Consider the following 11,756-nt stretch of genomic DNA (forward strand, 5'->3'; position numbering starts at 1 on the left):
AAAAATGCAAACCAGTAATTTAACAAGATTAGACTAGGTGTAACTGTTATTTGTCACCACAAAGTGACACAAAGCAACTTATCTATCTATCTATCTATCCATCTATCTATCTATCTATCTATCTAGGAACCTCTGTAGTCCAAATAGGGACTGTGGAATCGTCATTACCTTTGTTTTTATTCCCATTTTACAACCATGGTACGACCTCCGGTCAAAATTCACACAATTTTGGAACGTCAATTACCCTAATTGCATGTCTTTGAACTGTGGGAAGAAACCCACCAAGCACAGGGAGGACATGCAAACTCCACACACAGACCCCAAGGCAGGGATCGAACCTGGACAATGGAGTTTTAAGGAGACAATGCTAACCACTAAGCCACCATGCTATCTATTTATCTAACCAAAAATCACCAAGTTTACAAAACATTGTCTGAGAATAATCAAAGTTCTAACTTTAATGTTCCTTAAAAGAAAAAAATTTAAATAATACAAAAAAAAAAAGAATTTTAATTTTACAAAAGTGCTTTGAAGTGTGTGGCATTGGATAGATCTTTACACTGGTTACTACAGTAGGCTCATAACTAAGTACAATTATTCAAACACTGTTGGGAAGGATTTTCTTTCTTTTTTTTTTTTACTTAAATATCTTAAAAACAGATTGGTCTATAGTTGTCGTTTAAAGACGACTAAACATGATTCGGCTGTACGGACATCTAGACAAAGTTCATTCCACCACTGAGGTGCCAGAACAGAAAACAGTCTAGATGCATGTCTTTCTCTATCTTTCCTCATTCCCTGTGGTTTACATCCTCCATCTACAGAAATATCTATATCCTGGTCTCATTAAAATGATCAATAATTATTTAATCTAGCTTTTAGTGCATATGCAAAATATTAGTTCTTTAAATGTTGGCCACATTTTCTACCACTGTTAAATGTAAACCTTTCCAATATGGCGAACACATTGACGTGAGCTAGCACGCGCGGCTAATACTTCTTGATCATTCATTGTAAGTGATACACGCCCTCGTGTGGTCGCCATACGTAAATACAACAAAGCGCTGTTTGGGGCGCGCCTTGATGACGTCTGTATTTATGGTGTTTGCATGGTTATGAGACTTTGGGGGAAAAGAAACGGTGTCGTTTGAGTTGTTTATATTACATTTGAGTGTTTAATTTTATTATGGAAATGAATTTTTAATTGAATGAATTATAAGGACTCTTAAAAGCGCGGCCTTAAAAGCAGGTATGTTCATTTTGTGCTAAAACAATTCAAAGTAGCTCGTGTCATAAATGTTGTTTTGATTTTCTTTCCTTTTTTTTTCTTGCAGGATAAAATTTCAGAAATAAAATGAGGATAAATGAGGACACATTACTGGAAGGCAGCAAGGTTGTGTTGGTTCCCTACACCTCTGAACATGTTCCCAGGTATCAGCATCTCTCTCATAAATCACATTTCTCTTTCACACTTCTCACATCTGTTTATTTATTATATCATATAAACACAGATGTTAATGTAATGTTCACAGTTAGCAGTGTATAAGTGGCTAAGAGTTCACTAGGGGTGTGTATATTTATGAGTATCACTTACCAGGTTCCACTGGGGTGCATTTACTTTTAGAGTTCTGGTTTGTTTTACACAGCTGTACATTTATGTGGTTAGAAAGCAGTTAACGATTATTCCTATCGGTCATTGCCGTAACATGATAGTGAGATAAATATTGATTGAGATTAAATGATAAGTCTTGTGCAAAAGTTTGCACACCCTTAGGATCAAGTGAAGAAGATGCTGTGATTTAAGAGATGTTGTTCTCTAGCAAATAGTGAACATTACGTGCAATAGAGCATAAAGTTGTTCATAGAAAGAAGGAAAAAAAATAAAATTATATCGGTTTAGAAATTTGCAAACCGAGTGTTACGCCGTATGATCCATGACGTGGTGTCTTACTTGAGGACAGTTATGCAGTGCAGAAAAAATAAATCTCTCTGGATAGAATTTTAGTGAAAACGACTGCCAGGTTTGAACCAGAGGCCATGTAAACAAAAGAGAGAGAGAAAACCCCTGAAGGAAAATTACCTTGTAATGTCTTCCAATATTATTATGGAAGAGGTTTCTCTTTCCGAACACTAACCTCCTCCTCCTCCTCCTCGCCCATCTTCCTCTCCTCAATCCCTTCACATCAGAGAATCTCCCTAAGACAGGTGCTAGAACAGTCCATGTACAGGTAAAAATGAAGTGTTCGCTCTTTCCTTTACAATTTTTTTTATTTTATATAAAATTTATTTTATATTAAGTATTTTTTATACTTTGTTTAATATTTTTTTAAAAATTATGTAGTTCATAGTAATTGGGAACAGATTAATTCTCTTTACATGTATTCCTTTGGAAAAAAACTTTAAGTTAAAGGCGATTTTAAATTTAGGAATAGGTTCCACTGTATGCAGGATCGTTATTTCACGACTACATTTTCAATATTTAGCGGCATAAAGGGTAAAACCAAATTAAGAGCCGAAGCAGTTATTCGCTTTCCAATAGACTAGCCCTGTTCACTCTAGCTCTTAAAAATGGTGAGCAGAGAACGGCAGAGTTTAAGTCCAGATCTCGTACAAAAGAAAAAAGGAAATACTGAAAATAAGTTATGTTTAAAAAAAAAAACATAATAACAACTGATCTCTAATCGTACAGGTATCACCAGTGGATGAAGTCAGCAGAGCTGCAGAAACTCACAGCGTCTGAACCGTTAACACTGGAGCAGGAATATGACATGCAGAGAAGTTGGAGAGAGGATGAAGATAGTGAGGGCTTTTTCTTCATTTTTTCCACATTGTTTAATGTCATTATGGTGTTGAATCAGATGTGTGTATCCCAAAGCTCACATATTATACTTATTTTTAAACAAGTTAAGATGTGAAACAACTGAAATACAACACAGATCATGCATTCTGGCTGTTTGTTTTGTTTTTTTTTGTCAAAAAAAAAAAAAAAAAATTTCCAAACGCACTGTTTCTGTGTCTGACCTGCCACTGACACCCTTTTAAAGAAGTGTATTTTGCTAGCCAATCAGAAAGCAGGGACCTCCATGTGTGAGACCTTGTTAAGCATTTTCAGTCTTTACCCCACATATATTTCCGATAAACAAACAAAAAAAAACCTTGGGAAACTTATTTTATTACTTTTTTCTCATGTTTTTATGTGTGTCAATGCAGACTGTTGATTTACCTGGCTGTAAAGTGAATTTTGCATATTAGATTCAGACTCTTTTCACATTTGTTGACTAAACAACAGGTATAATGTTTAATTACACAATATACATTTTATATATTTTTAATTACTTTATTTTTAATATTGTGCATTAAACAATAAATAATATTTATGAAGATAAGATGAGACAAATATCAAAAATGTTTATCATAGTAGAGAGATTTTTAACCCAGTCAGTTTGCAATTGTTTAAAAAAAATAATAAACGAATAAATTTATCACACCTGTGAATGCAGAGTGCACGTTCATCATTCTTGACAAACAGAGATGGACAGATCCGATGATCTCTGAGGAAGAGTGCATGGTGGGCGATGTCAACCTCTTCCTAACCGACCCCAGCGACTCGACGCTGGCTGAGCTGGAGATCATGATTGCAGGTGATGGTCCTGATAGTTCACATTCACATTTTATACAAACTTAAATAATTCTTTTGATTGTGTAAAGCTGCTTTGCGGCAATGACAATTGCTTAAAGCGCTATACAAATAAAATTTAATTAAATTGAATAGTTCAGTGCAATAGAATCTGGTAAAAGTCCTGTTATTTAATTACTTCATGTGATTCCCTTTTATATTAAATAACAGGTCTATCACCATCATTATCATAATGAATCAATTATTTAGTGTGACCTTTAGCAGAATCATAATAAAGCAGATGAGCCATACAATGAAGCTGTGGGAAAGAGTAGTGGAAGCTGAGTTAAGGGCAGAAATGAGCATTTCTTAGCAGCACTATGGTTTAAAGCTTAGAAATAGTACACCAGATGCACCAGTATTTGATTTAAGAAAGCTGATGGAGAAGTACAGAGAAGGTAATAGGGAGTTGCATTGTGTCGTCGTAGATTTAGAAGAAGTGTGCCAAGAGAGGAGCTGTGGTATGGGGAAGTCTGGAGTGGCAGAGAAGTATGTTAGAGTGGTGGACACGAAAGCTGTAAGACAGTGGTGAGATGTGCTGTAGGTGTGACAGAAGAGTTTAAAGTGGAAGTGGGTCTGCATCAATGATCGGCTCTGAGCCCCTTTTTCTTGTTTGCTCTGGTGATGGACAGGATGACAGATGAGGTTAGACAGGAGTCTCCATGGACTATGATGTGTGCAGATGACATTGTGCTTTGTAGCAAGAGCAGGATAAAGATGTTGACTTTCTCCTTGGGAGTGACGAGTGTGGATAGGATCAGAGGGACAACCCATGTTAGGTGTTTTAGAGATGAAGTCAGACGGGCTAGATTGAGGTGGTTTGGACACGTTCAGAGGAGAGATTGGGAATATATCGGTAGAAGGATGCTAAGGTAGGAGTTGCCAGACAGGAAGTCTATAGGAAGAACGAAGAGGATGTGGTGAGAGAGGACATGAAGGTAGTTGGTGTGAGAGAAGAGAATTAGATGGAAGAATTGTGATTCCCTATAGTGGGTCATAACAAGATAAAGTGCCTGATGACTCACTGATTGATTATAATTCAGTTAACAGTCCTGATAATTCACTGACTCATAATGGTACAGGTAGTAGTGGTAACAGTTCACTGATTAATTGATTTAAATTGAAATTCTACGGATTCATTATGATTCAAGTAGAAGATTATTTTTTTTACTGATTTATTATGATTCAAGTAGGAGTTCTAAAGGTTAACTGAGTCATTATGGTTTAATTAGGAATTGCACTGATTCACCGTTTTATTTTGTATAGGTCTCAATGATTCGCTGATGTATTATTTAAGTAGCTGTTCCAGTTATTGACTGATTCATTATGATTTATGTAGGGCTTCCAATGATTCACTGACTTATTACAATTCAGGTAGAGGTCATATTGATTCACTGTAAGCTGAAGCAAAAAACTTTTGAACTTAATCATTTTAATCACGTCTTGCTGTCTATAGAGCCTAGCTACAGAGGCAGAGGATTTGGCAAAGAAGTGACACGCATGATGATGCATTATGGTGAGCTTGATATAAGTAGTAATAATACTAATAATAATGTATATGAAGTCTTCACACTGTATTGAATTGATGCTTATTGGAATAAACCTCCACAGGCATCCACAAACTCGGAATCAAGAAATTTGAAGTAAAGGTCGGTTTGGAAAACCGGATCAGCGTAGATATGTTCAAGAAGCTCCAGTTCCAAGAGGTAATAAAAACTAATGGTATTTTAAAGTAATGAAATCACAGTGGTGTAAGGTGCTGATTATTTTCCATAACAGCAGCTCTGACCGTGGTACAGCTGTAATTCAAATCACTTGTGTATTGATTCACTGGATCTATTGAAATCATCATTACTATAGTAACAGCTCATTTATGGGGAGTGCATGCTCCTTATAATAATAAATAGATTTAAAACTGAAAGAAAGTGAACTTTCTTTGTGAACTTTCTACAACAGAATTGTAATAAAATGTATAGAACATGGGATGTTTCATTTTGTATTTCTTAAAAGTAACCAAATAATAAAAGTAACCGAGTACTGTAACTAAATTGTTTGATGTTGTATACGTGTATAATGTATAAACAAGACAAATGAAACATGAAGGTCAGCTGCTCTGGAATAGTTCCTGCAAGAGCAGTGTTATCAAGTGCATTTGTAAAACCCATTAAGCACCATGATGAAACTGTCTCTCATAAAGACCTTCCCAGGAAAGCAGGACTACAACTTACCTCTGCTGCAGAGGAGAAGTTCATTAAGAGTTACCAGCCTCAGAAATCACCAATTAACAAACAGCACCTCAGATAAGAGCCGTTATAAGGCTTTACAGAGCAGAAGTATCAGAAACATCTCAATATTAACTGTTCAAAAGAGGGGGTTGTTGCATTTTTGGATGCCTTCAGCATTGTTTTGTGCACTATGTATCCATCCATTCATCATATTGATTTGACCGGTCACTTCGTCAAGTCTGCTGCTGCTTTGTTTTAAATCCAGGGTTTGATATCTATCTTCTTCCTCTTTCAATACTCTTCTCAATACACTTTCTTCTCTCCTCGACAGCTCTCTCTCAGTGAGGTGTTTCAGGAAGTGACTCTCGGCCTGACCGTGAGTGAGTCATCATTGGAAAAGCTGCTGGGAAGCACGGATATAATGCAAGAGATACAGTATGGAAAAACTTGTGACTCTAGGCACAAAGAAAAAGAGTCGTTAAACACTGGAGCTGAGGGGAACTGAGATTGGAGACTCTTATTATTGGTTTAATAAGCGGCAGAGAGTAAATGGAGAAGCGGTTCAAGCATAATTTATTATTCTGCTAAATGCATTTCTGATTGGTTATATTGCAATTTGAATGCAGTCTTGATGTTCTGTCCAGGTCTAAAAAATCCACTGGAGCAAGTGGAACAAAGCATACATTAGATTTCTTGCTCTTTCAATATTTGCCTGGTTTAATTTGCGCAAAATAAGCATGTACTGTACAATCCTTATAATCATGTATTTTGATCTTGTCTACTTTTAAGAAGCATGTTTACACCATCGATGTGAATATTGTACAAGGGGAATCATTTCCTAAATGCATCACTTTAAACTTTTAACTTTACAATCTGATTGTTCTTCTCATGTCATCACATGTAAAATAAATAAGTTGTGTAAAATATAAAACAAAAAAAGACCTCCATGCAAACACACACACAAATATTTATTTTTTTTGTTTCAAATGTTTGCATTTTTGTCTCCACAACTGAGTAGAGATGAGAAATTCAGATCCTTAAACGGATTCGACTCCTTCTGAATCACTCACTAAACGGATCTGGGTCTCTTAAGTCTTTTGAGTCACTTGAGTCAGTAGGGTTTCTGACTGCATTTTTCTATGGTTCCTCCACTAGAGGGCGCTCACTTAATCCCGAGTATCCAACGAATCCTTGGACTCATGAACATACTGAGTCCAAGGATCCGGCAGTTTCACTCTGCGCTACGAGTCTGACCGATCCGCTGAATCCCTCGGTTTAGATAAATAAATCAGCCAGGTCACGTATAGTTTCTGACCATTAAATATAAATGACTGAGAATCAGGTCAAATATTTATTTTAATGACAAATGCACATAGAAATAAGTAGAGACAACAACAAATATAACGAAAGGATAAAATAATTATAAATATATCAGCGGTATCTGATATTTTTATTTTTATGGGTATCACACCAACATGTAACAAATATGTTTTTGGTGTTACTAAAATCAGATTATAGAGCTGAGCACTAGGGGTACTCAACACATCCTCAAATCCACCGAATCCTTGGACTCATGAACACTGAGTCTCCCGGATCCAGCTTTCACTACGTGCTGTGAGTCTGGAGGATCTGCCGAGTCCCACAGTTCAGATGAATCAGTACCCGCTTTTTTTAAATCTCTCACGTTTCTGACTGTGCAGGAGCAACTCAGTCACCTGTTTGTTCCTACAGTTACTAGCTAACAGCTACTTAGAACAACTCACTCTCACGCACTCATCCTCTATACCACTTTATTCTGTATCTAGGGTCGCAGGGACCTGGAGCCTATTCCAAGAGGCTTAGGGCACGAGGCGGTGTACACCCTGGACAGGGTGCCAATCCATCGCAGGGCACACACACACACACTCATTTACACACACTACGGTCAATTTGGGAACGCCAATTAGCCTAATCTGCATATCTTTGGACTGTGAAAGGAAACCCACCAAGCACGGGGAGAACATGCAAACTCCATGCACACAGCGACGGGAATCAAGCCCAGCCAGGAATCGAACTCGCACCGTGGAGGTGCAAGGCGACAGTGCTAATCACTACACCACCGTGCCGCCACTTGATCAAATTAATGGTGCAATTATCAGTTTGTAATTATGTATATTGTTTGCTTTTCTCTACAAATGAGTAATGTTTCCAGTGTGGTATCTCAAGGATAAGTGGATCAATGCTTGTTGGATTTACATGAAAGTATCATTAAAACCAGCACATCAATTAATTACATTCTGACGTCAATTAATCCAAAAAAGGAGTCAAGGCCAAAGCAAAGTTAAATGTTTAAGATAATACTCAATTTTGAAAAAAAAGTTTTCTATTAAAGGTGTAATCTACAGGGGTTTTTGGCATACAGATTATATAATAATAAGAACTACACATGTTGTTGTTTGACTTGTCACACATCCCCGACCAAAGGGCACTGCTAAGTAAAACTAACAATTAGCCAACTGTAAAACTACATAGTAAACTACATTGCACTACTTAAAATTTATTCAAACTATACAAGTAAACAATAATTAAGAACAATATTAATCAGAACAACTAGTGATACCATTATTGTCTTGGTCTCGAACATCTATCTATAAAAAAATATTCGTTGAAAATTGTTTTGTGCAGCCTGTACTGTACAGTACTTTCAATATGCTCATTAGGCCCAACCTCCCCTCTGTGGCACTGAGACCATGTGACCTGAGCCCTCATTATAATTTTCTTCAAAGCAACCACCATCATCAGACTTTTTACAGAATCTACCAAGAAAAAAAGAAAGCTTCGCTTACCAAATCCACTTGTTTTGGTTTCAAACATCATGGTGGTTTTGACACCTTGTCATGTGAACGTTTCATTAATATTCGTTAGCATCTGCAGCATTGAAGATCCCAATGAAATGGAAGAAGTTTGGAACCACCAGGACTCTTTCTAGGGTGGGCCACCTGGTCAAACTGAGCGACCGGGGGAGAAGGGCCTTAGTCAGGAAGGTGACCTAGAACCCGATGGGCACTCTGAAAGAGCTCCAGCGTTTTTCTCTGGAGAGAGGAGAACCTTCCAGAAGAACAACCATCTCTGCAGCACTCCACCAAATCACAAAAATGAAATATGGCTCTTACAGGGGGCCTGGAGCCTATCCCAGGGGAATTAGGGCATGATGCAGAGGACACACTGAATGGGGTGACAATCCATCGCAGGGCGAACACACACGAACATACCCAATCACACACGACAGGCAATTTACAGTAGGAACCAATTAGCCTTATTTGCATGTTTTTGGACAGTGGGAGGAAACCAGAGTACCCAAAGGAAACCCACCAAGCAGAAGGAGAACTCCATGCACACAGACCCGAGGAGGGAATCGAACCTGGATCCTGGAGGTGCAAGGCGATAGTGCTTACGTTTGTGGTTGTAACGTGACAAAGTGAAAAAGTTTAAGGACTGTGAATACTTTTGCAAGGCACAGTACATCACAATAAGATCAGCCTGAGTGAATAGAAAGTGGCGGAGAAATAAAACAGTGTGTGCTTACTCACTCATTTATTGTTTATCCTGCTTTAACCTGTATACAGAGTTGCGGTATGCCTGGAGCCTATCCCAGGAGAGCATGAGGTGAGGCACACTCTGGACAGGGTGCCAATCGAACAGAGGGGACTTGGTATGTCCTGTTGTAGGAAAATAATCAACGACCTTCTGTTGTTGCTTACATTATAGCAGCTTACTTACAGTCTAGGCGTACTTGCAGGCAGGTGTAGCTCAGTGGTTAAGGGGTTGGACCATGGTCTATAAGGTCCCAAGTTCAAGCCCCATTACTTCAAGTTCCCCTGTTGAGCCCTTGAGCAAGGTCCTTAACCCTCAACTGCTCAGATGTATAATGAGATAAAAGTAAAGGGAGACTGCCAAATATAAATGTTATAGACTATTACATAGCCTTGACACTAGGAACTCCTTCCATGAATGTTAAATATACAAGAAAAGGTATACTGTATATTCACTAATTCACTATAATTCATGTTAAGGACCCAATGTGTTAACCTGATGAGCAGGTTAAGGTCCTGACGATTCACTGATTAATTGTACAGTAATTAAGGTAGACGTCCTGATAGTGAGTGGCACGGTGGCTTAGTGGTTAGCGCTGTCGCCTTGCCCCTCCAGGGTCCTGGTATGTGTGCATGGACTTTGCATGTTCTCCCTGTGCTTGGTGGATTTCCTCCGGGTACTCTGGTTTCCTCGTACAGTCCAAAAGCATGCAGATTTGTCTAACTGGCGTTCCCAAATTGTGAATGTGCATGTATGTGTGTGCCCTGCAATAGAATGGCAGCTCGTCCAGGGTGTACCCCTACAACAGGCCCCCCACAACCCTGTATACAGGACAAAGTGGTATAGGTGATGAGATGAGCGAGGGAGTCCTGATGGTTCACTGATACAAGTAGAGTTCCTGATAATTCATTGATTCATTATGATCCAGATAGAAGCCCTAATGATCCATAGCTTCTTCTTTGGTTCAGTTGATAGTCCTAATGGTTTCACCAATTTTGATAGGATTCAAGTGATAGGTCAAATGAATAACGGATTTTGATTCAATTAGTGGTCCTGCTAATTCACTGATTAATTATGAATGATATCGGCTGTTCCCTTTAAGGGGTCGCCATAGCGAATCATCTGCCTCCATCCAACCCTCTCCTCCGCATCCTTGCCTTCCACACCAAATGACTTCCTGTCCTCTCTTACTACATCCATAAATCTTCTCTTTGGTCTTCTTCTAGACCTCCCGTCTGGCAGTTCCAAACTCAGCATCATTCTACCAATATATTCACTTCTCTGAACATGTATAAACCTCCTCAATCTGGTCTCTCTGACTTTATCTCCAAAACATCTAACATGGGTTTTCCCTCTGATGGACACATTTTTGATCCTATCCATCCTTGTCACTCCCAAAGAGAACCTGAACAACTTTATCGTTGCTACCTCTAGCTCTGCCTCCTGACTTTAATGATGTAAAGGTTTCTATGATTTACCAATTTTTAGTGATGTTACTATGACACAGAACAGAAGCTCCAAAGCTTGTACCGAGCAGAAAGGAGCCTCAAAATTGAGCCTTGCTTCGAGGCATGTATCAGTTCCCTGGAAGGCACGTGACCAACGAAATTTGAAGCAGCGCATTTGCCTGACTCACAGGACTGAATGATTATATTGAAGTTTTTTGTTCTTAAATTCATAAATCAAGATTCGTGAAAACTTTTTTTTTTTTTTGCTTTTACAATGAACTTTATAATAAATTATAACTATAGAATAAATTTACATTTACTTTTATAATATATGAAGAAGGAAAATTCACACAAAACCTTGCGGCTTATAATGTTACAATCTAGTGGCTAACAAAATGTGTCCTCTTGGTGAACCTTGAATGAAGCTTCATGAAATGGATCGTTTGGTGAAACTATTAGCTGGGAAGTCTCAACACCTAAATGAGGCTTCATCTGGAAATCACTACAAATTATTTATGCTTCAGGTAGAAATCATGATGACTGATTAATTTTTATTAAAGCAGAAGTGCCAAGGATTCTCAGGTTTTTGTATCACTAAGTCATGAAACATCATTAACCAGATGTCCTTTGAGTTGTGGATTAAAGTGAGTGAGTAAGCTGTTATCAAAGGAATCACAAGATATATGAATAAGTGCATTACTGTAGCCTTGCGCTTGAAGAGCTGAAGATTATAAACAATAATCAACGATTTATGACCAATCACAATCAAGCATTTAACAGCACTATGGTAAACCAAATTTTAAACAGCAACACATAAAGGAACACAGATGCAGA

General features: G+C 38.1%; 1 protein-coding gene across 1 annotated transcript; it reads left to right on the plus strand.

The window, feature by feature from the left end:
- Positions 1 to 1,094: 1,094 nt before the first annotated feature.
- Positions 1,095 to 6,835, plus strand: nat9 (N-acetyltransferase 9 (GCN5-related, putative)). Its single transcript, XM_053511010.1, has 7 exons — positions 1,095 to 1,249; positions 1,335 to 1,431; positions 2,690 to 2,799; positions 3,501 to 3,641; positions 5,133 to 5,192; positions 5,288 to 5,382; positions 6,233 to 6,835. The coding sequence occupies exons 2-7, from the start codon at positions 1,355 to 1,357 to the stop codon at positions 6,404 to 6,406; spliced, it is 657 nt and encodes a 218-aa protein (XP_053366985.1). The 5' UTR covers positions 1,095 to 1,249; positions 1,335 to 1,354; the 3' UTR covers positions 6,407 to 6,835.
- Positions 6,836 to 11,756: the final 4,921 nt, after the last annotated feature.

The sequence above is a fragment of the Clarias gariepinus genome, chromosome 14 (genome assembly GCF_024256425.1).
Source record: "Clarias gariepinus isolate MV-2021 ecotype Netherlands chromosome 14, CGAR_prim_01v2, whole genome shotgun sequence".
NCBI lineage: Eukaryota > Metazoa > Chordata > Actinopteri > Siluriformes > Clariidae > Clarias > Clarias gariepinus.

What these genes read in the sequence shown, in the direction of transcription:
- nat9 (XM_053511010.1), top strand. Translation starts at nt 1,355, where the DNA reads ATGAGGATAAATGAGGACACATTACTGGAAGGCAGCAAGGTTGTGTTG. An exon ending in TTGGAGAGAGGATGAAGATA is followed by an intron (nt 2,800 to 3,500) that starts GTGAGGGCTTTT and finishes CTGTGAATGCAG; the next exon opens with AGTGCACGTTCATCATTCTT. An exon ending in ACGCATGATGATGCATTATG is followed by an intron (nt 5,193 to 5,287) that starts GTGAGCTTGATA and finishes AAACCTCCACAG; the next exon opens with GCATCCACAAACTCGGAATC.